Raw genomic sequence first — 24225 nt, 5'->3', positions numbered from 1 at the left:
CCGCGACTAGGTCTGCTACCGCCGCCGAGGCCACAACGAGATGGACGAGCCCATGTTCACCCAGCCCCTCATGTACAAGCAGATCCATAAGCAGGTGCCGGTGCTCAAGAAGTATGCAGACAAGCTGATCGCAGAAGGGACCGTGACCCTGCAGGAGTTTGAGGTGGGATCGGTGCGGGGCCAGAGTTGGGAAGGGGTGGTGAGAGGGGAATAAGGCCTGGGGGGCATCAAGGCCTTGGGAACCAGGCCTGGCTGTCATCTCCAAGCTTCATTCATTCATTCAGCCATATTTATTGAGCACTTACTGTGTGCAAAGCACTATACTAAGTGCTTGGGAAAATACACTATAACAAAACTGTGGTCACGACCACAGTCTTCTAGACTGTGAGCCCACTGTTGGGTAGGGACCCTCTCTGTATGTTGCCAACTTGGACTTCCCAAGTGCTTAGTACAGTGCTCTGCACACAGTAAGTGCTCAATAAATACGATTGTATGAATGAATGAATGAACAAAAAACAGGCACGTTTCCTGCCCACAACAAGCTTACAGTCTAGAGGGGGTGACTGACATTAATAGAAATAAATAAAGCTTGTAGCCAGTGGGTCTTTTCCTGAATGAGGTGGGGACAGGTGGGTAGACAAGGAGCTTGTTCCCACTGAGGGAGAAGAGTGACTGTAAACGGGGAATGCAAGGCCCTGCTGCCTGGCCCGTCTCTCCGGCCCCAACTGCTTCATCGTCCGGGGGCCGGGCAGCGTGTGTGGGCGGAGGGGGACATCCTGGCGTGGCTCTGTGTCCGGAGAGCTCGCTCTTCCCTGGAATCCGTGATGCCTTCCAGGAGGAGATTGCCAAGTACGACCGGATCTGTGAGGAGGCTTACACCAGGTCCAAGGATAAGAAGATCCTACACATTAAGCACTGGCTGGATTCCCCATGGCCTGGTAAGGAGTGGGAGCAGGAGGGCCTCACTGTTCTGTCCCGGCTGCCCTGGGGCTTTTTCTGGCAAACACCCTCCCGGCTGATTTGGAGTTTGGAGTCATCATCATCATCATCAATCGTATTTATTGAGCGCTTACTATGTGCAGAGCACTGTACTAAGCACTTGGGAAGTACAAATTGGCAACATATAGAGACAGTCCCTACCCAACAGTGAGCTCACAGTCTAAAAGGGGGAGACAGAGAACAAAACCAAACATACGAGTCCTGCTCAGGGCCAGGGGGAATCTCACTGTTGGCCATCCATATGGAGATGGTTTTGGGACCATTCTGCTCCTTCCTGAGGGTGTAGTTCTAGAGTCCAGAGTTCCAGGCATCATCTAAAGGGGAGTCATTGGGGAGGAGACCATTCTGGGGCTCAGCCTGGGGTCAGGCAGGTCACCGCAAGGCAGTTCTGTGAGCCCCCCGTGGGACAACCTGATCACCTCGTAACCTCCCCAGCGCTTAGAACAGTGCTTTGCACATAGTAAGCGTTTAATAAATGCTATCATTATTATTAAGTCCTCCCTCTCTCTGCCCACCCAAGCTCTCTGGTGCTCCCCAGTGTGTCAGTGGGGAATTTTTGTCTTCCAGGGTTCTTCAACCTGGACGGCGAACCCAAGAGCATGGCCTGTCCCCCGACTGGGATCCCAGAAGACATGCTGACGCACATCGGCACCGTGGCCAGCTCTGTGCCCCTGGAGGGTTTCGTGATCCACAGCGGTGAGCCCGGGGCCCGGGAAGAGCAGACTTGCTTCGTTTGGGCAGGCAGCCGTTCCCGGGGTGGAGCGAGGCTCTCTGAGGAGCAAGGCAGTTGGGAGGGCTGTCATGGACTCAGAAATTGGCCTTGTTGGTGGCCACCTACTCCTGGCTCTGCCTGTCCTGGGGCACCAACTCTGAGACCTAGCCTGCAGCGAGTGACCCAGGGGCCCAGATCCCTGCTGTGGCCAAGAAAGTGGTGTGCCCTTCTCCTTTCCCGGAGAGGAGGACCCCAGCCCAGCCCCCAGGTCCTCTGTTCCTGTCCAAGGGGCCAGCCCAAGCCAGGAGCTCCCGCAAGGCCACCCTCCGTGCCAAGGGAGCCTGCTGCGCCACTTCAAAGTGGATTTATCCTTCCCCAAGGATCGGGATTGCGAATCTATAGTGGGTTTTCTTTGCTCTGCATGAGGAGCATCGTTGGAAGCTAGGGATATGCCAGGGTCACTGTAGTAGTGTTCTACAAACCTGTTGTGATGGGCTCTGACACCCACAATGGTACCGGTTTCAGTGGCACCCAAATTGTTGTTCATCCTCTCAATGCTCAGTGGATCATGGCCTTCGTGTCCCGGTGTCTTCCTCCCTGAGGCACCTTCCTCCGTCCCTGGCTCACTGATCCCCAGGATGTCCCCATTGACTGAGACCTATCAGGGCAAGCGCTAACCCACGATGAAGTTCTCTTGGCTGGAAGTGGGCTGGGTACCTGAGAGAGGAGCCTGTGAGAACTGTTGCCCATTCTCCACCCACGACCTGTTTATTAACATTTTCTTCCAGCCCATTAAGGGCCGTAACAAGTCCTGGTAATGGGATCATTAATTATTGCTGCTGTGGGTTGATTGAATGGATGATCTCCTTGTGTTATTAATTTGAAAGGCCTGGTGTATGTTGTGCGGGTGGCTTTGGACCGGCTGTGACACTTTGATTACATTTTCAAGTGAAATTCATTTACAGAATTAATTTGAGGTGCAGATTGAGGATTAAAAGTTCCCTAGGTGACTCGTTCAGAAACCTGTATCCAGCCCCCACGGGGCATCTGGGCTCCTGGAGGAGTGGCCCCCAGGTTGCAATTCTTTGTCTCTGCCACCCTTGTGATGTGGGTGACTGTTGAATCCTGGAATAGGTGAAAGCTCTAGGTTTTGGCCAAACCACTTCTTACGGGCCAGAGGGGTAGAGCCGGGGCTGCTTTAATCCCTCGGTTCCACCCTTCCGTGAGGTGACTGCTTTGTTTTGGATGCTTCAAGAAGCAGCGTGGCTCAGTGCAAAGAGCGTGGGCTTTGGAGTCAGAGGTCATGGGTTTAAATCCCCGCTCCGCCACTTGTCAGCTGTGTGACTTTGGGCAAGTCATTTCACTTCTCTGGGCATCAGTTACCTCATCTGTAAAATGGGGATTAAGACTGTGAGCCCCCCATGGGACAACCTGATCACTTTGTAACCTCCCCAGCGCTTAGAACAGTGCTTTGCACATAGTAAGTGCTTTATAAATGCCATCATTATTATTATTATGTTGTTGTTTTTGCTTCCCGGAGTGGTGCTGACTCTGCCGGTCTCCATACCCACCTCAGTCCTCAACCTTGCTCTCCTGAACCTCCCGAGTCAGCCGGCCTCCATGGACTGAGCACCCTTATGCCAGCCAGCCATTGTTATGGGGAAGAGCCCTGCACCCCATTCCTGGATTGGGGTGGTGGGGATTGAGGGTGCCCGCTCCCAGGAGTTGCTAGGGATGTTTACACTAAACAGTCTTAGCTGTTTCAGAAACCCTAGCAAGGTGAGTTTTTCCGCAGTACTTCACATCAATAGGTGAACCCACCCTTCTGCTTTCAGTATTCAGTCAACTGAACAGATGAGCTCTGGCTGGGCTACCAGGGCTGGGCTTGTCAGACTGGGCTACCAGGGCTGGGCTACCCAGTGGTGATTCTGGGCTCCCTGTAAAGCTGCCTGGGTCCCAGCCCTTGGGGCCAGGCAGAGATTTAGTGAGGAGTACAGTACTCTGCACACAGTAAGTGCTCAATAAATGCAACTGAATGAGTGAGGAAGCCTAGTGAGATGTCTCTACCTGTTACCTGAGGTCCTGAATCTTGGCTTCTTCCCCTCCTCCCCCTCAGGTCTCTCTCGGATCCTGAGGAGCCGTGTGGAGATGATTAAGAATCGGACGGTGGACTGGGCTTTGGCCGAGTACATGGCCTTTGGCTCCCTGCTGAAGGAGGGGATCCATGTCCGACTAAGCGGGCAAGACGTGGAGCGGGGCACTTTCAGGTAAGGAGCCCCTGGGTTGTGCGGGGGCCAGGGAAATGAAGGGAGGGGTGACATTCCTTGTGTCGAGCTGCCAGCCCCCTGGGTCAGACGTCACGGGGTGTAGGGTAGCCTGAGAAGGTGCCCCAGCTCACAGATGGGTCTGCAGTTCCTGGATTATTTTCTACGGAAACGTTCTGGGTATGTCACACCCCTCCTCAGAAATCTCCAGAGGTTGCCTGTCAACCTCCGAATCAAGCAAAAACTTCTCACTATTGCCTTTAGAGCTCTCCATCACCTTGCCCCTTCTTATCTCACCTCCCTTCTCTCCTTCTACATCCCAGCCCACACGCTCTGCTTCTCTGGTACTAACCTTCTCACTGTGCCTCGTTCTTGCCTGTTCTGCTGTCGACCCCTGGCCCACGTCCTACCTCTGGCCCGGAATGCCCTCCCTCCTCCAATCAGCCAAACTAGCACACTTCCCCCCTTCAGAGCCCTACTGAAAGCTCACCTCCTCCAGGAGGCCTTCACAGACTGAGCCCCCCTTTTCCTCTGCTCCGCTCCCCATTGCACTGACCTGCTCCATCTGCTCTACCCCTCACCCCACAGCACTTGTGTATATATGTACATATTTATAATTATAATTCTATTTATTTTTATTAATGATGTATATATATAACTCTGTAATGATGCTACTGATGCCTGTTTACTTGTTTTGATGTCTGTCTCCCCCCTTCTAGACTGTGAGTCCGTTGTGGGCAGGGATTGTCTCTGTTGCCGAATTGTACTTCCCAAGCGCTTAGTACAGTGCTCTGCACACAGTGCTCAATCAGTATGATTGAATGAATGAGTGAATGGATAATGTGACCAGAAAGAGCCCCTGCTAGCCTGGCCAGGGTTACCTGTGCCAGAGGAGAGTGAGGGGACTGTGTTGATGGCCCCTGGCCTGGACTCAAGTTGTTCCCTGGGAAATATGTGGGTGACTTGGCATGGTGAAGAGCAGATACAGTCCCAGGGCAGGGAGCCAGGCGTTTCTGGGCCATCTGAGATGCCTTCTCAGAGGACCTGGCCTGTATGGTTCATCCATCAGCTGTGTGTGGCCAAATAGGCTGTCAATCAGGCCTATGTGGAGGACCTGGCTGCCCCTCCTCTGCCTCTGAGGCCAGGTCTGGGCTGCCCTCAGTAAGTGTCTACTCCAGTGGGCATCTGCTGGGCATCTACTCCCGAGATTGTTTTCCCCCATGGGCGTCTTCTGTCTGCCTCTGAGCAAGTCCTCCTTTGGAGAAAATGCTCCTGGGGCACTGGTGGGATAGGTGGGATAGGATGAGTGACTGTATTAACGTGATAGCAGTTTGGATGGAGAGGAAAGGGCAGATTTTAGCGGTGATGTGAAGATGGATTTAGTGATGAATTGAATATAATAATAATAATAATAATGGCATTTGTTAAGTGCTTACTATATGCAAAGCACTGTTCTAAGCGCTGGGGAGGATACAAAGCGATCAGATTGTCCCATGTGGGGCTCACAGTCTTCATCCCCAATGTACAGATGAAGGAACTGAGGCACAGAGAAGTGAAGTGACTTGCCCAAAGTCACACAGCTGACAATTGGTGGAGCCGGGATTTGAACCCATGACCTCTGACTCCCAAGCCCGTGCTCCTTCCATTGAGCTATGCTGCTTCTCTGGCTCAGTGTGGGTTGAGTGACAGAGAAGAGTCAAAGTTACAGGTTTGTGAGACAGGAAGAATGGTAGTACTGTCTACAGTTATGGGAAAGTCAGAGGGAGGACAGGGTTTGGGAGGGAAATAAGGAGTTGTGTTTTTGGACATGTTAAGTTTGAGGTGATAGGAGGACATTCAGGTAGAGATGTCTTGAAGGCAGGAAGAAATGCAAGACTGCAAAGAGGGAGAGAGATTGGGGCGGGCGGTGTAGATTTGGGTATCGTCAGCATAGAGGTGGTAATGGAAGCCATGGGAGCAAATGAGTTCTCCGAGGGAGTAGGTGTAGATGGAGAATAGAAGGGGACCCAGAGTTGAACCTTTAAGGATCCCCACCATTAGGGAGTGGGAGGCAGAAGAGGAGCCCACAAAGGAGACTGAGAATGAATGGCCAGAGAGATGAGGAGAACCAGGAGAAGACAGAGTCAGTGAAGCCAAAGTTGGATAACATTTCCAGGGAGCTGAGGGGTTGAGGAGGAATAAGATGGAGTAGAGACCATTCTCCAGGGGGACTGAGCAGTGTCCAACCCTTTCCTTCAGCTTCCTGGGCCATTGGGGTTTTCGTGACCAGTTACCAGCCTGCCCCATGGTCCCGACCTCCCCATGGCCAGCCAATCAGTAGCATGGTTTCAGTGCTTACCACAGGTCAAGCACTCTTCCAAGGGCTAGGGAGAATCTGTGGATGTGGTTCAGATGGTGGGGAATCTCTGGTCCCCAGGGAAATCACGGTTTAGAGTTGGGAGGTTGGGTTCAGGCTCCACAAACCGGAAATGACAGAAGGAACACCAATATCACCTTGTCTCCTCGGCAGTCACAGCCTTGCAATTCTGCCGGCCTTCCTCTCTGAGGCCTGGCCACTGGGCCCCTGGTGGGCTGGGACTGCCAGGCGATTTCCCGATTTCCAAGATGAAATCCGTAACTACCTATGGCCTGGTTTCTTTAGTTTATGTGCTGCTTGGGTTCATTGATTGCGTGTGGCTACCCTCCTATGGGGTGCTCCTTGAAGGATGATCAATAATAATAATAATTGTGGCATTTGTTAAGCATTTTCCATTTGTCAAGCACTTGCGAGGTACAATATAATTAGGTCAGACACAGTCCCTGTCCCACTAGGGGCTCCCTGTACAAGGCCGGGGCGGGGGAGAACAGGTATTCAATCTCCATTTTATCAATCAATCAGTGGTATTTATTGAGCACTTAATATGTGCAGATCACTGTACTAGACACTTGGGAGAGTACAATACAGTAGAGTTGCTAGAGGGGTTCTCTGCCCACAGTGAGCTTTTAGTGTAGAGGGAGGCATAGAGAATAATAATAATAATGATGATGATGATGGCATTTGGTAAGCGCTTACTATGTGCAAAGCACTGTTCTAAGCGTTGGGGGGGATACAAGGTCATCAGGTTGTCCCATGTGGGGCTCACAGTCTTCATCCCCATTTTACAGATGAGGTAACCGAGGCCCAGAGAAGTTAAGTGAGTTGTCCAAGGTCACTCAGCAGACATGTGGCGGAGACAGCTCACAGTCTTCATCCCCATTTTACAGATGAGGTAACTGAGGCTCAGAGAAGTTAATTAACTTGCCCACAGTCACACAGCAGGCAAGTAGCAGAGCTGGAGTTAGACTCTGACTCCCAGTCCTGTGCTCTTTCCATTAGGCCTCACTGTTCACTATGAGTGTTCTCTGTAGATACTCTCTGTGGGGTGTTTATTATGAGTGCTCATTACAGGTACTCCCTATAAGCTGGTTGCTGTGGGTACTCACTTGCTGGGCCCAGTAAAAATGAGTTGATAATAAAATCCAACATCTAAGTTAACTCCCTTTTGGCCCAGAGCACGGTTGGCTCTTGGCTGCGGGCTGGGGGCGTCTGGGGTTAATTAGTTCAGTCCCCTTACCAGTAGCAGGTCCCAGAGTGGGGAGACAGAGGGAGGCCACAGCCCAGAGACCCTGGCTACCTTGTGGGGGGTCCCACCCCAGCCTGGGGTGGTCCCTGTTGGGCCCATCGAGGCTTGGCCTTCTGCTCTCTCCGGGGGGGCCGCAGAGGGGTGGGCCCAGGGAAAGGCCAGCTCCCTCCCCAGTGGCTGGGCTGGGCCAGGCCACAGTCATTAGGGAAGTGACGGGCGATTCGGCGAGTGGGGTGGTACCAGCAGCGGTGGGCCTAGAGGTGGGGGGCGTGGACATATTGATGTGCTTCACTTGGTGAGTCTGGCTCATTACTCAGCGAGTTAATGGGTCACAGTAATTGGCTCCACCATCTCTGTTTGGATAATGGGCCCTGGAGTGCCACTCTAATGCTGATTGATGGGGGCTGGGGAGAGCTAGGAGGGGGACAAGAGCGGGCCAAGTACACGTCAGGTCTAGTTGGTCCTGAGAGATTCTCAGGTGCAGGAAAACTTGCAGGAGTGGCCTCTGGCCACTTGGGTTCTTGAGGCTGCCGCTGATCTGTTTTCCGCACTTCTGCCCTTTGACTGCAGAGCCCTCTCTCCAAGCGGTTGGGTTGCCAAGGGCTTGGACCCCGCGGGGGTGAGGACATGGGGTGAGGGGGTTCCTTGGGGCTGTGCACAGCTGGTGGTTGCAGGGCAACTCCATCAATCAATCAATGGCATTTATTGAGTACACTCTGTGAGCAGAGCACTGTACCGAGTGCTGGGAAAAGTATAATTCAATAGAGCGGGTAGACAGGATTCCTGCTGAAAAGGAGCCTCCAGTCTGTGGTCTTCTCTTCCAGCCACTGTGACTGGGGTGACCGCTCCCTGGTCTACCGACCCTCTCTATGCCCGAGGCCCGGTTCCCCCCGCCCCGCAGTGAGGGCTTTCTCCAGTTCTCCATCCGGAGCCCCGACGGCGGCTGATCGGCCAGTGCCGGTGTGTCTGGCCTCTAGACTGTAAGCTTGTCATGGACAGGGACTGTGTCTACCAACTTTTTTTAAAAATGGTATTTGTTAAGCACTTACTATGTGCCAAGCACTGTACTGAGTACTGGGATAGATGCAAGCTAATGAGGTTGGACACAGTCATGTCCCACATGGGGCTCACAGCCTTAATCCTCATTTTACAGATGAGGTAACAGTCACAGAGGAGTGAAGGGACATACCCAAGGTCAGACAGCAGAAAGTGGCGGAGCCAGGATTAGAACTAGGCCTTTCTAACTTCCAGACCCGTGCTTTATCCACTAATAATAATAATCATAATCATAATAATGGCACTTATTAAGGGCTTACTATGTGCAAAGCACTGTTCTAAGTGCTGGGGAGGTTACAAGGTGATCAGGTTGTCCCACAGGGGGCTCACAGTCTTAATCCCCATTTTACAGATGAGGTAACTGAGGCCCAGAGAAGTGAAATGACTTGCCCCAAGTCACACAGCTGACAATTGGCGGAGCTGGGATTTGAACCCATGACCTCTGACTCCGAAGCCCGGGCTCTTTCCACTGAGCCACGCTGCACTAGGCGACGCTGCTTCTTATGGTATAACGCTGTTGTTGTGTACTCTCCCAAGCACTTAGTACTGTGCTCTGCAAACAGTAAGCACTCAGTAAATATGATTGACTGATTGGTCTGGCCACTTGTGCCCCAGAAGGGGCAGGGCAGGCCATTCAGAGATCGACTGCTGGCTCTGTCTGTCCGCAGCCACCGGCACCACGTGCTGCATGACCAGGAAGTGGACCGGAGGACCTGCGTGCCCATGAACCACCTCTGGCCGGACCAAGCCCCGTACACGGTCTGCAACAGCTCTCTCTCCGAGTACGGCGTCCTGGGTAGGTCTCGGCTCCCGCGTCCCCAGCGTGGGCAGGCTCTGTGCGGCGGAAGGGGGAGGGGGAGCGGGCCATCGCAGGCAGGGAGCGGGAGAGCATGCTGAGGGGCAGGAGCGAGCACAGAGGGGCTTCCCATTGAGCCCACGGGGGCCTGAAGTCGCCCAGATGGAGCTCGCCTCCTGCGGCCCTCTTTCGAAGCAGGTGGTAGAAGGGAGGGAGGCCCGGGGAGTGTGGGGGTGGGGGATGGAGCGAGAGTGGAGCCTGCCACCAGGCTGACAGGTGGAAGGGCTTGGTCGGGAGGGAGTAGACTTGAGCTTGCTGCCCCGGGTCCTGGGGAGTGGTGGCAGGGGAGGTGCCCAGGCTGTTTTTTTAGGACCCGGGGTGTCACTGAACTGGGGGCACCCAGGTATGGCCCCCTCACCTTCAAGAATTGAAATCGACCTGCCCTCCCACTCCCTAGGGGTAAATGAAACTTGGTACCGGAGAGTGGGGATCGGTCCAGTCAGCCCAGCATAGAGTGATGCAGGAGGCCGGAGCAGGGTCACTAGGAGGGTTGCTAGGAGATCTGTGTTTAACCCCGGAGCACCCCCAGTTAGACCTTTCCCATCGCCTTATTCTTCCAGGCTGAATAGGCTGCCTTTCCTCCATTCAGAGGGGTGGGACTCCTCCTTAGCAGGGACTTTCAAACAGTGACACTCCTGTCTGGCATTGTGGACAGAGAACTTGTTGCTCGGTAACCCGAGAGAACCCATGCAGGCTGAGGTCATGGAGCTGGGAAACTCCCAAACTTGATTCGATCGATCGATCAATCAATAGCATTTACTGGACACCTGCCAGTCGCAGAGCCATGGCCTAACCATCCGGAGACTTTGAAGGAGTTAGAAGACACGATCTCCCTAGACCGTAAGCTCACTGGAGGCAGAGAACGTGTCTACCAACTCTGTGGTATTGCACTTTCCCAAGCACTTAGTGTAGTGCTTTGGACACAAGTTCTCACTAAATGCCACTTACGATGATGATATTGATGATGATCCCTCCCCTGTAATGCTAAAATAAATGATAGGTTGGGGGAGTACTAGAGGAAATGAGATGAACCTAAGCGCTGTCGGGGTGGTGGTAACCAAAGAGTTTAGGTGGTGCAGAGTGGTGTAGCGGCAGTACTGAAGTGGGGGAGATAAGGTGGGGAGAGGAGAGATTAACTTGGGTAGGCTCCCTGGAGGGAACGTGGTTTCAAAAAGGACTTGAAGACGGGGAGAGCAGCGCCAGGCCGGGCGTGAAGGGATAGTGCGTGAGGAAGAGGTTGGTGGCAGGAGAAGACTAGAGCGAGGCCCAGAGAGGAAGAGATTGATGATTTTAGCAGCCATCTTTCTTCCGTATCTCTGAACCCAAACAGCTTCATTCTTCCGCTCTCTCTTGACAGTCGACCCGTGGAGAGCATTTTTCCAAGTCCCGAAAGTTCTTACTCAGGAATAGGTCGTGGCAGGGGAAACAGCCTCAGACGTGTCTCCCCTTCTGTGTTCATCACTCAAGGCGTCCCTTTGTGGCCGTCAGGAGGCTTCAAAGCTACAGAGCCGTGGGTGAGCCTGCAGCCTCCCCCAGGCCCACCCGCACACCTGCCCAGGGCTCTTGACAACCCAGCATGATCCCCTGAGGCCTGCTCTTGAAACAGAGGGTTTTGCTCACTCAGAACTCCCCAGGTTGGTGTAGAGAGGGGCTGGTGGGAAGCCCAGCTGTCTGGCTGTTGCCCTCAGAGAGTAGAGGTTGCAGTGAGCCCCATTTCCCCCTAAGCAGTGAGGCCTCTCAGCACCATGACAGAGAGAGGAGCCCTTCTTAGGTCCAGGTGATCTGCACATGATGACATTTCCTCGGGATGTAGCGGAAGCCGGAAAGGCTTGTGGAGATGGATGGTCCTGATCACACTGTCCCTATGTAGGCACATGTGACCACGCTGGGCGCATGCATTTGTGACCACACTATGCAGGTACATGTGATCATGCTGTGTGCACACGCACACACGCACACACTGTCCTGTGCTATGCTTGCAGTCACCCTGTACTGTTCCTGGTTTTTCTTCTTTGTGTCACTCCTCTTCGAGCTTCCGCTTGAAAATTGCCACCCTGTCTGGATCGCAGGGCACCTGGTTGTGCGGTTTGTGTGCTGCAGTTGCCTCCCAACTTTTCAGCTGAGGTATCGCATCATCTGGGGCGACACCTTACCGTGTCTTCTGTCCTCCTTGCTTTCAGTCTCGCAAACTCAGAGCAGCTGTTCAGGTAGCCTGCTGGCATCCATTTGCCTCCTGTGTCCCACCCAGTGGAGCTGTGTTGTGGTTAGCAGAGAGAGGGGCAGCCATGGTTCCAGAGATCCCAAAGGTTGACAAAATGGTGTCTGCCCATTGGAAACTCCCTCCCACCCCTTAAGCCCACCAAAGATCACAGTCACACTCTGCATGTACACCATCCTACTACCTGATAATAATAATAATTGTATTCATTCATTCAATTGTATTTATTGAGAGCTTACTGTGTGCAGAGCACTGTACTAAGCGCTTGAGAAGTACAAGTTGGCAACATATAGAGACGGTCCCTACCCAACAGAGGGCTCACGGTCTAGAACGGGGAGACAGACAACAAAACAAAACATATTAACAAAATAAAATAAATAGAATAAATATGTACAAGTAAAATAAATAGAGTAGTAAATATGTACGAACATATATACATATATACAGGTGCTGTGGGGAGGGGAAGGAGGTAAGGTGGGGGGATGGGGAGGGGGAGGAGGGGGAGAAGAAGGAGGGGCTCAGTGTGGGAAGGCCTCCTGGTGGAGGTGAGCTCTCAGTAGGGCTTTGAAGGGAGGAAGAGAGCTAGCTTGGCGGATGTGCGGAGGGAGGGCATTCCAGGCCTGGGGGAGGACGTGGGCCGGGGGTCGATGGCGGGACAGGTGAGAGCGAGTCACAGTGAGGAGATTAGCAGCAGAGGAGCAGAGGGTGCGGGCTGGGTTGCAGAAGGAGAGAAAGGAGGTGAGGTAGGAGGGGGCGAGGTGATGGAGAGCCTTGAAGCCAAGGGTGAGGAGTTTTTGCCTGATGCGTAGGTTGATTGGTAGCCACTGGAGATTTTTGAGGAGGGGAGTAACATGCCCAGAGCGTTTGTGCACAGAGACGATCCGGGCAGCGGCGTGAAGTATGGATTGAAGTGGGGAGAGACACGAGGATGGGAGATTGGAGAGGAGGCAGATGCAGTAATCCAGTCGGGATAGGATGAGAGATTGAACGAGCAGGGTAGCTGTTTGGATGGAGAGGAAAGGGCGGATCTTGGCGATGTTGCGGAGGTGAGACCGGCAGGTTTTGGTAATGGATTGGATGTGAGGGGTGAACGAGAGAGCGGAGTCGAGGATGACACCAAGGTTGCGGGCTTGTGAGACGGGAAGGATGGTAGTGCCCTCAACAGTGATGGGAAAGTCAGGGAGAGGGCAGGGTTTGGGAGGGAAGATAAGGAGTTCAGTCTTGTACATGTTGAGTTTTAGATTGCGGGCAGACATCCAGATGGAGATGTCCTGAAGGCAGGAGGAGACCCGAGCCTGGAGGGAGGGGGAGAGAGCATGGGCAGAGATGTAGATTTGGGTGTCATCAGCGTAGAGATGATAGTTGAAGCCGTGGGAGCGAATGAGTTCACCAAGGGAGTGAGTGTAGATTGAGAACAGAACTGACCCTTGAGGAACCCCTACAGTAAGGGGATGGGAGGGGGAGGAGGAGCCCGCAAAAGAGACTGAGGATGAATGGCTGGAGAGATGAGGAGAACCACGAGAGGACAGAGTCTGTGAAGCCAAGGTTGGATAGCGTGTTGAGGAGAAGGGTGTGGTCCACAGTTTCAAAGGCAGCTGAGAGGTCGAGGAGGATTGGGATAGAGTAGGATTGTAGTATTTGTTAAGCGCTTATAATTAAGGCACTGTATTAAGCACTGGGGTGAATACAAACCAATAGGGTTGGACACAGTCCCTGTCCCACGTGAGGCTCACAGTCTTAATCCCCATTTTACAGATGAGAGGTAACTAAGGCCTGGAGAAGTGAAGAGATTTGCCCAATGTCACATAGCAGACTTGTGGTGAAGTCAGGAATAGAGCCCGGGTCCTTCTTACTCCTGGACCTGCGATCTATCCACTAGGCCATGCTGTATCTTGCCAGATGGAGCAGGTGGCGAGAAGTCTTTTTGGGTCTGGATCTGGATTGTAGTCCTTCTGGGGAAGGCCGAGATGCGGAAGAAAGGCAGAGATTTGGACATTTGGCCACCTTCTAACCCCCATCTCCTGTGGCTGGGCTGGGTCTCCAGCTCTGCTGGGAGGGACATTCTGGCAGAAAACCTCCCCAGTGTGGGGCCTGAACAGCTCAAACCACCTTTTCCCCACAAAAAGCTATTCATTGCTAGCAGGAGTAGCAAACCGTCTCTTTGAGGAGGTGGGGAGATCTCGAAGGACTCTGCAGCTGGGGCTCTGGCTGGCCCAGCACTTTAATAATAATAATAATAGTATTTGTTAAGCACTTACTATGTACCAGGCACTGTACTAAGTGCTGGAGTGAATACCAGCAAATTGGGTTTTACACAGTCCTTGTCCCCCGTGGGGCTCATGATCTTAAGCCCCATTTTGTAGATGAGGTAACTGAGGCACAGAGAAGTGAGGTGACTTGTCCAAGGTCGCACAGGATTAGAACCCAGCTTCTTTTGACAACCAGGCCTCTGCTCTATCCACTAGGCCACACTGCTGCTCCAAGCTTACGTAGCCCCAAGTTTCCTGGCCGGTGGGATGAGTGACGGTGAGCCTTGGAACGATGGAAGTGTAGATGTGAGCCGGAGGGAAAGGCCTGGCTGGCCCGTGGAGAGGACGGGTTCCCCCGTGTTTCTCTGCATCAGCCCCAGTGGGCAGGTGGGGACCTCAGCCTCTTGCTGAGGAGGGTCCAAAGAGGGAAAGTGCTGGCTGGCTGGGAGCCGAGCCCTCCGGTAGGAAGAGCAGGCCCACCCTGAGTCTGCAGGGTCCCAAGGCCATATCCCAAAGAGGCTTAAGGCAATTCCCTGGGATGGGATTGCCTGAGAAGTGGGCTGATGAGAGGATGAACTGGACAGGGGACAAGCTAGGGGATGAAGCCTTGGGGTGCCCCAAGCCACTTCCCTCCCCAACTCAATTCCCCACTCACAGCTCCCTCTGACTGGATTTTGTTCCTCTCTGCCACCTGGAAAACCCCAATGAGCAGGCCCCCTTCTAGGGAAAGGTGACAAAGCAGGGCTGCCCCCTGCCCCCGGGCTCCATTGACAGGTCCGTGGTCAGCAGAATTAATCTCAACCCTCGCGTTGGGTCTTTGATCCCTGCCAGTGCCAGGCTGGGAACAGGGATCCAACTGATCTCAGCTTCTCAATCAATCAATCAATCAATCAATCAATCGTATTTATTCAGCACTTACTGTGTGCAGAGCACTGTACTAAGCGCTTGGGAAGTACAAGTTAGCAACATATAGAGACGGTCCCTACCCAACAGTGGGCTCACAGTCTAGACGTTCTAAGCCCCCAGTGCTTAGAACAGTGCTTTGCACATAGTAAGCGCTTAATAAATGCCATCATTATTATTATTATAAGTGCTTGGGAGAATACAATACAGCAGAGTTGGTAAACACGTCCCCTGCCAATTAAAAACAATCACCACCCTGTGCACGGCAGATATGTGGCTGGCCCCCTTAAGAGATGCTTCCCCTGTGCCACCTGTCTTTTGAAAAGACACTTAAGACACGGGGTGGTCCCTGGACTCCTGAGGTCCCCCTGCCCTCTGCCAGGGAGAGCTCGACAGGGGATGGGGGAGGAGGGGAGAGGCGGCTGGGACCAGGGCAGGGATTTCCCTGAGGTCAGAGCAGAGGTTGTGGGGGGTGTTGGGAATGATGAATGATGACGGGATCCCTTTCAGCTACATGGAGATCATCAATCGTCATCATCAGTGGTATTTATTGAGTGCTTACTGTGTGCAGAGTATTGTACTTAGTGCTTGAGAGAGAGAATGATACAACAGAGTAGGTAGACAATCCCTGCCCACAACAAGCTTACAGTCTAGAGAGAGATGCTTGGAAGTGCCCCCTTATCCTTGCAGGCCCTTAGAGACGTTCCCAGTGGATTAGTGGGGCTCTTGGTCAGATGAGGGCTCCGGGCCCGCATCCTGCTCACCTGCTTGGCTCACCTGAGTCCACGGAAGACCCTGAGGAAAAGTCCCACGGAACTTGCCGAGGAAAGCCGGCTTTGCCAGATGTAGAGCTGCCCATTCTGGGCTGGCTGGGACTGAGAGGAGTCACGTGCCTAGTGCCACCAGCAGTCATGAATTCGGTTATCCAGAATGTGCCCTGCTTTTACCCAGTCCCAGCACTTGCCCCTCAAAGGAATCTAGGAGGTTGGGCTAAGCTCTGGCCCAGAAAGGCTTACTAGGCTGAAAGTATGCATGGCCTGAAACATCTGGCTAATTCAGATGTGTGCGCCAGCAGGTTATTTGTCAGTGTGTGAGACTGGCTTGAGCAGTTGCCTGGGACGTCGCTCTCTATGTGGGTAGGTGGGCCTCCTGAGTTGGGTCAGCCCCCTCCTACAGGGAATGGAGGTGGGTGATGGTCTCGGGGCTGGTGTTTGGTTGGTGTTTTGGTGAATGACAGGGCATTTGGGTCTGTGTCTCTTTTCCCTGGGGGGCGTTTAGGCTTTGAACTTGGCTTTGCCATGGCAAGTCCCAACGCGTTGGTGTGCTGGGAAGCCCAATTCGGTGATTTCCACAACACCGCTCAGTGCATCATCGACCAGTTCATCAGCTCGGGCCAGGCCAAGTGGGTCCGCCACAACGGCATCGTCCTGCTCTTGCCCCACGGCATGGAGGGCATGGTAAGGGGCCGCGGCCGGGGCTGAGGGGTGGTGGGCAGGAGTCACAGAGCAACAGGTAAGGCCTCTTCCACCATGTAAGGGCAGTTCCGGATCTCTGATCTTAGAATTATCTTATTTCGATTTTTGTCTTCAAGTCCCCTATGAAGATAATAGGACAGTTTCCAACCCTCTGGAACAAGGGCTCTGAGCACCCCCTCTCCTCTGGCTAGCTTCACTCCACATCAGGGACTGAACTCGACAATCCTACTGTCTTCCCGGCTCCTGGGTTCAGGATCCTGAGTCGGGCCCTCCTGGGTCACCTCACGGCCCAGCCAACCGATGGCTCTGCCAGGGTACCATGGCACAGGGAGGAACTGCTTGCCCTCCTGGGCACCCACACTTCATTCATTCGTTCATTCAGTCATATTTATTGAGCGCTTGCTGTTTGCAAAGCACTGTGCTAAGCACTTGGGAGAGTACACTCTAACAACACCCTCGTCCTACCGCTCTGGCAGCTCTGGCTGGAAGCAGCTCCACAACCCCAGAGATCCAGAAATCCAGATTTCAGGCCGAGGCAGAGTCCTGGCTTTTCTGTCTGGAACTGGGAGGCAGGGAGAAGATGCAGGGGTGGCGGGAGGTGATGGGAGGCAAAGGGCTGGGGGCAGAAACACGTCATTTGCAGGGACCAGAACACTCATCGGCTCGACCAGAGAGGTTTCTACAGATGAGCAACGACGACTCGGACGCCTACCCGGTTGGTATCCGGTCGGGAAGGAGGGCGAGTCTAGGGGCCTTCCTGACCGCCTTCATCCTTGCCTCTTCAGGCACTTGCTGACAGCCTTGGGGGTCTCCCAGAGGAATAGGGTTCCTGGGGGACGCCACTCCCTATATCTTCAGTGAGCCTGGTGATTGCTGGGTTTGGGGTTGGGAGAGTCGGAGAGGAGTTAACGGTCCTGGGCCCCAGAACAGCAGCGGGTACTCCGGCCCCTATGGTTTTCTCCGCTGTCTGGCAGGGGAGAGAGACCTGGTGGAGCGGGGCTAGGGAGCGGGTCCAGCTCAGACCTGGGGGGGATGCTTGGCTTCCAGGAGTTCCGCGATGACTTTGAGGTGGGCCAGCTGTACGACTGCAACTGGATCGTCGTGAATTGCTCCACCCCGGCTAATTATTTCCACGTGCTCAGGCGGCAGATTCTGCTCCCGTTCCGGAAGCCGGTGAGTCACCAGGCCCCGCTCGCTTCTGGTGGCAGCGACAGATGAGCCCTGCCAGCTCGTTGGTGGGGGAGGGGGCCCGGAGGTCTCATGGGGAGCCACTCTAGTGGCTTGGGAAGTGAATTGAGCTTATTGGATCTCGGTTTTGATGCATCTGAAGAGACTCGCCAAGCTGGATAGGAGGGTCACGCACACATGTTCGTATAATTGTCCTTTACATTATCCTAGAGGGAAAATTAGGCTTCAGGCTGAGCACATTCTGCAGTATTAGTTCTGGGGCGGTTAGCCTGTTCTGGGAAGCTGGGCCGAGGGGAGAGACCCCAGGACTGGCAGTCAGGAGATTTGGGTTCGAGTCCCAGCTCTGCTACTGGCCTGCTTTGTGACCCTGGGCAAGACACTGAACCTCTAAGTGTCTTGTAAAATTTGACAAAGGAGACTCGGGTTTGAGTCTCAGCTCTGCCACTGGCCTGCCGTCTGACCCTAGGTAAGTTTCTGGGTCTTGTGAAATGGGCAAAGGATAGTTTGGGAGCTGTGTACTCTTTCCCAGAGCTCAGTACAGGCTTTGCACACAGTAAGTACCCAGTAAATACTGTGACTATTACTTCATTGTGGGACAGTTAGGTCCAGTCTCAAAACCTCGTATCTATCCCAGTACTTTGCTTAATAGACTTCATATTTATTAGACGTCTATTCAGGGTCTATCTGTAGTACCCCAATTCACAAAAAAAGTCCCCTTTCCTGGCCCAATCTGTAACTTTGCTGCCAGTACCTAAGGGTTAGGGCAGGTAAACTGGGCATAGCAGGACAGCCACCTATGTGTTGACAGGTTACATAGTCATGCAGCCTGTCCATCCTGCCATCCTCCCCCAAAGTAGTGTCAGCAGGGCTGGGAGGATGGGGAGAAGGAGAGAATAGGATTGGGATAGGGAGGAGGTTGGGGGTGGCTTCAGGCGGAGCTGCAGCCCAGCTTATTTTGGCTCCAGGTGGTAGGAGAGGTGAGGGGAGGGCGGGGGTGACAAAGGGCTGTTCCCTCATTCATTCATTCATTCATTCACAGTATTGCGAGCTGACCTTGGCACCCAGACAGATCATCCACAGCTCTGCTGGAAGTCCCCCGGGCTGGGGCCAGGATAGTGGGCAGGTCTCTGATCTCCGCTGAAACTGGGGGTGCGAGCAGAGCCTCTGTGCCGACCTGCCCTCTGGGCAGTGGGGCCCCCCAGCAGCTTCTGAAATTTTCTTTTCCAGCTGATCATCTTTACTCCAAAGTCCCTTCTGAGACACCTGGAAGCGAAGTCTGGCTTCGATGAGATGGTTTCCGGTAATGGTGACTCTGCGGTGTGCCCACCGACAGCAGCCGTGGTGTCCAGAACCCCGTCCCGGAGCAGATGGGACGGGAGGGGTTGGGAGGGGGCGGAAAGGGAGGCTGGAGCTGCCTGGGCTTCCTCCCAAGCCCCGACTCCAAACCTGAAAACCAAGGCATTGGGAATGGAGACAGACCCCTATGATGTCGGACCACCCAGACTGCCTCCCTCTGTGCTGGCTTTGGTGAAGAGTAGGGAATGTGTCCCTGGGGCCACCAGGAAAAGCTGATTCCCACGGGTTTTTCTAGGGGGCCCCAGGCTGTTGGCAAAACAGGGAGCAGGCAAGACACACAGTGAGGTGGGGGCATTTTTCCTCCTGGTTGTGCCATGGGCCCTCTTCTCCCAGCCTTCCCTTATAGCAAAGGTAAGGATCCTCGACCCGAGGTAGCCTTGTGGGAGACCTCAGGGAGGGCACCCCTAGTGAGACGCAGAGTCACGAGTGGGATTTGAAAGCTCCTGGTGGGTCATGGAGGCCCAAGTGTGTCACGAAGCCTCGAGTTGGGTGTGGAGCTCTGAGCAGTCATGAGGTCTTGGGGGTCACTACCCCACAGTTCCTAATCGTGGTTCCTCATCCTGGACAGCGACCAGATTCCGGAGGGTCATCCCTGAGGGCGGAGCCGCAGCCCAGGCTCCGAAGGAGGTGAAGCGGCTGATTCTCTGCACGGGGAAGGTCTACTATGACCTGGTGAAGGAAAGGAAGAACCAAGACCTGGAAAAACTAGTGGCCATCACTAGGCTGGAGCAGGTTGGTGGCCAGAGCGCAGCTGTTTCCGGGGCAAGATCCTGGATTCTGTCAGCAGGGCTCCATTGGCCTTTCTTCTGGCCAGCAGTCAGTGGGATTACTCTCTCCCCAGCACCTTGGGAGAAGCTTGAGGAGGACCTGTCCACTATCCCCCAGCACTCTGCCCCCGGCCCTCTGCCAGGGTGGAAACGCCAAGAGAGCTGGAATCAGGTCCTTTGAGGCCTGGGTGCAGGCCCTCTGTGGGAGCTCATGGTTTGAAGCTCATTTGATCTACACATTAGTATGAGCCTGGAGACTAGAAGAAATGAGTCTGATACAAACTAGTCAGGCAGCTCTGCTTCTCCTTCCTAGTGCTACCTCCAGCCCAGCCTTATAATCGCAATATCTGTGGTATTTCTTAAGTACTTATTATGTGCCAAACAGTGTACAAAACACTGGAGCAGTTACAATATAAGCCTCTCTGTCTAAAAGGGATGGAGAACAGATGGTTTATCCCCATTTTATAATTACAGTAATAAGTATGGAACTTGTTAAGTGCATACTATGTGCCAAACACTGTTCAAAATTCTGGGGCAGGTACAAATTAATCTGGTTGGACACAGTCCTTGTCCCACATGGGGCTTGCGCTCTTAATCCCCAATTTATAGATGAGGTAACTGAGGTCCAGAGAAGTTAAGTTACTTGCCTAAGGTCACACAGCAGATTCATTCATTCAATTGTATTTATTGAGCGCTTACTGTGTGCAGAGCACTGTACTGTGGCGGAGCTGGGATTAGAACCTTAATGATCATATTTGTTAACTGCTTATCAAGCACTGTTCTAAGTGCTGGGGTAGAGACAACCCAATCAGGTTGGACCCAGTCCCCGTCCCACATGGTGCTCACAATCTTAATCCCCATTTTACAGACGAGGTAACTGAGGCCCAGTGAAGTTAGGTGACTTTCCCAAGGTCACACAGCAGACAAGCGGTGGAGCTGGGATTAAAACCGAGGTCCTTCTCACTCTCAGGTCCGTGCTCTATCCACTAAGCCGTGCTGCTTCTCTATTTTGCAGAGGCTAGTTGAGTGTAGTGGTTTATAATAGGGGCAGAGTCCAGTTAGGAAAGGGAGGGGCGACCCCTGGCACTTATAAGAAAGAGGGGCCAGTGCTGCCCTTTCTGGATTGAAGACCGGGGGTGACTGGGAGAAGGACTGAGGGAACGCCAGTCAGTGCAAATGACAGGAATGTGGCCGAGAGCATCTGGGTGCTCAGCCTGGACTTGGGGCTTAGGCTGAAACTCAGGCACACCCTTCCACCTCTTTCCCTCAGATCTCGCCTTTCCCCTTCGATCTGGTGAAGCAAGAGGCTGAGAAGTACTCAGGCGCCGAACTCATCTGGTGTCAGGAAGAACACAAGAACATGGGCTACTATGACTACATCAAGCCCCGTTGTCTCACCATCCTGGGTCAGGCCCGGCCCATATGGTACGGACCCGGGGCCTCCTGGAGGGAGCTGGGAGGCTTTGGTATTGAGGTGAATGAGGGAAGAGGAGGAGGCAATGAGCTGGGTCCTCCTCCCTTCTGTCTGGTGCGGAAGGGGAATATCTCCAGAACTTTCTCCTCATCCTTTCCCTCCTTCACCTCTTCCTTGTCCTCATCCTCCCTTTTCCTCTTCCTCCTTTTTTAAAAAAATAGTATTTATAATAATAATAATGAGATTTTTAAAGCACTTACCATGTGCCAAGCACTGGGGGAGATACAAGGTAATCAGGTTGTCCCATATGGGGCTCACAGTCTTAATCCCATTTTACAGATGAGGTAACAGGCACAGAGAAGTTAAGTGATTTGCCCAAAGTCACACAGCTGACAAGTTACAGAGCCAGTTAAGCATTTGCTATGTGCCAGGCACTGGATTAAGTTCTGGGGTAGATATGAGCTAATCAAGTTGGACACTGTCCCTGTCCCACATGGGGCTCACTGTCTCACATGGGGATTCCTGCTCCTCCCTTTTCCTTCCCCCTGCTCCCCGCCCTGAGATCTACCAGCTGCTTGCTTGAGAGCCTGTGAACACAGCTTCTACCAGTGGGTCTCCATCTCAAAGGCTTACATTCAAAGATCCTCATTTCCCCCTACACACCCAGGGCACTTGGAGGCTGAAAGGGTGGTAGGTGGTCCTAGTTTTCAGGCTGTTTTGTCTGCTTGAAAAGGGCTCATAACTCAGAGGACTCTGGCCAACTGTCTCCTCAGGATACCCCGGAGTGGACCCTAGGGTCTGACTCAGGAGGGCCAGGTGTTCTAGGGTAACTGCTTGTTTTGTGTTGCCCAGGTATGTTGGTCGGGATCCAGCCGCTGCCCCGGCGACCGGGAACAAGAATGCTCACCTGGTGTCCCTGAAGAGGTTCCTGGACACCGCGTTCAACCTGGAGGCCTTTGAGGGAAAGACTTTCTAGTGGGAGCTGGAAAGGCATTTCCGTTCCTCCCACCTGCATCTGGCCGCAGGGTGGGCCATGCAATCACCTTCCAAAGAATGGTCTGTTACCAGAGAAGGACAGTGTCCAGGGGAAGGCGGTCCTTATCAGCTGACTGCTTTTCCTTATGTGTAGCACAAGAGTCTGGAAGAGGACTCCCTTAGGTCATTAGGTGACCAAGAAAGAAGGGAAAAGGCACCTAAAATATTAAAGGGAATTTGCTCTTGAGTTTTACTAGAGTGGTAGAGCCTAGGTATGGGAGGTGTGGGGGTGTGGGTGATATCTTGCGGGGTGTACTGACTGGGTTGCCATGGGAGGAGCCCCTAACGTTGCTGACGTGCTGGGTCTCCTGAAGGGATTTAGGGCTCAGAGCGTTTGTCCAATCTCCTTGGAGTTCCTTCCCACTGGGAGACTGGAGCTGTCGAGGAGCCAGAGGATGGACAACTCTGGTTTGTTTCTGACCCTGAGGTGAGGTTTCCTCCAAGCAAACCTACATCTCCCCTCAGTCTCCAGTCCCATATCTGATGGGAGGGGCTGAACTTTCTCACCTGCTTCCAGTAGGCACTCTGGGCCCAATTTTCTAGAGAACCCCCAGATAATAATGAATAATTTTGGTATTTGTTAAGGGCTTAAAATGTGCCAGGCACTGTACTAAATGCTGGGGTGGATACAAGCAATTTGGGTTGGACATAGTTCCTGTCTGACAGAGGGCTCACAGTCTTAATCCTCATTTTACAGATGAGGTAACTGAGGCACAGAAAAGTCAAGTGACTTGCCCCAAGGCCACAAAATCTCACAGATCTCACCTCATGGTCAGGAAATAGGAACCGGGCATCCTTTCTTGCCTGCCAGGCCCAGACTTTTGGGCAGGAGATGGGCAAGAACAGATGCCTTGGAATGGCAACCCACTCTGAGCACTGTGCATGCATGTATGCCCATACACAACGGAGAGTGTGTACACACCCCACAAAAGTGGTGAGAATCATGAGAATTTGGTGGGAGGCTGAAGGTCCGAATAGCTGAATCGAACCTGCTGCCAGGGAGCATCTGGGCTGAGGCTCCCAGGGCCTTTCTTGCTGTTTGTGGATCACCAGCGTTGTAGTAACTGCACTTGCCCTTGCAGCCTGACAATATCTCTGGAGATGCAGATGAGAAATGATGTGGATCTTTAAGTTCTTGACCTATCATGATTCTGGTTTTCAACTAGGTGTGAGAAGGCATTAAATTGGACAAAAGTGAGAGACCAAACTAATGGATCTGATGCTGCTGTAATTCTGAGCCCTTCCTCAAGTTTCCGAGCTAGTTTCATTGGCTGTGTCTTTTGCCTTTAAAAAACCTTTGTTGCTTCCATTTTTGAAGCCAGTGCTTTGGGATACCACCTCAGTCTGGTTCAGCCCAGGGGGCCTGTCAGCCTCTTGCTTTTTCCTTAGTGTGGACCAACTGATCTCATGAATGCAGTAGACTTCAAGCAACACGCGATTCCATGCTGTTATAAATGAGAATTTCAGCAAAAACGGGGGCTGCAGCTATATAATGGCCGGAGCTTTTTTTATTGTGCCCTGTTTTACTGGGCAACGTAATGAGTCTTCTGTCGTCCTTTCTGTGATCGGTGTGCTCATTTGTTCTGGGTGGTGTGGGTATGTATCAAAATCAGAAACAAAAATAACAATGAAATAAAAAATGGTAAATAGAAAATTGCTCATTGTAATGTTTCACCAACTTGGACCCACTCTTGATGTCGTCTCTAGTCACTGGTCAATCTCTTACCTCTCCAGCTGTGCAATCCCACTCTCTTGACCACAGCCTGCTCACCTGCCCCCTCTCCCACACACCCCTCTCCTCAAAACTCATCTAGCTCCCCAGCCGAACAGAGGCCTCCGGTCTCGACCTGCTTCCCTCCCCCTCCTCCAGTTATGCCAGCCATCATAATCCATTTGGTCTCCCTTTCCAACCTGTCCTCTATTGGTGCACAAATCCACATTCTCGCCACCAAACTCAACTCCCTTGCTCCCATCCCTCCGTCGATCTTGTACCATTCATGGCTCTGGAATCTACTTCTTTTGCTCTCGTGCTAACGCTACTGAAGGAAGTCCAGATGTTAGGCTGACCTCATCCATCTGAAGCTCATCCTCACTTGCTTAAACTCTGCCCAGCAACAATACTTCTCTATCC

General features: G+C 53.0%; 1 protein-coding gene across 1 annotated transcript in view; it reads left to right on the top strand.

Annotated features, from left to right (window-relative positions):
- Positions 1 to 22722, top strand: part of OGDHL (oxoglutarate dehydrogenase L) — a 52172-nt gene extending 29450 nt beyond the window's left edge. Inside the window, exons 12-23 of the mRNA XM_038744076.1 lie at positions 11 to 163; positions 836 to 938; positions 1567 to 1695; positions 3828 to 3978; positions 9302 to 9429; positions 16138 to 16316; positions 16978 to 17049; positions 17382 to 17507; positions 18750 to 18822; positions 19447 to 19610; positions 20916 to 21070; positions 21912 to 22722. Coding sequence (XP_038600004.1) covers positions 11 to 163; positions 836 to 938; positions 1567 to 1695; positions 3828 to 3978; positions 9302 to 9429; positions 16138 to 16316; positions 16978 to 17049; positions 17382 to 17507; positions 18750 to 18822; positions 19447 to 19610; positions 20916 to 21070; positions 21912 to 22035 — 1557 coding nt within the window. The 3' untranslated portion in view covers positions 22036 to 22722. The remainder of the gene's footprint in view (positions 1 to 10; positions 164 to 835; positions 939 to 1566; positions 1696 to 3827; positions 3979 to 9301; positions 9430 to 16137; positions 16317 to 16977; positions 17050 to 17381; positions 17508 to 18749; positions 18823 to 19446; positions 19611 to 20915; positions 21071 to 21911) is intronic.
- Positions 22723 to 24225: the final 1503 nt, after the last annotated feature.

Source organism: Tachyglossus aculeatus, chromosome 3 (assembly GCF_015852505.1).
Source record: "Tachyglossus aculeatus isolate mTacAcu1 chromosome 3, mTacAcu1.pri, whole genome shotgun sequence".
Taxonomy (NCBI): domain Eukaryota; kingdom Metazoa; phylum Chordata; class Mammalia; order Monotremata; family Tachyglossidae; genus Tachyglossus; species Tachyglossus aculeatus.
The sequence above is the reverse complement of the archived record's forward strand: the minus strand, read 5'-3'. Positions and strand labels throughout refer to the sequence as shown.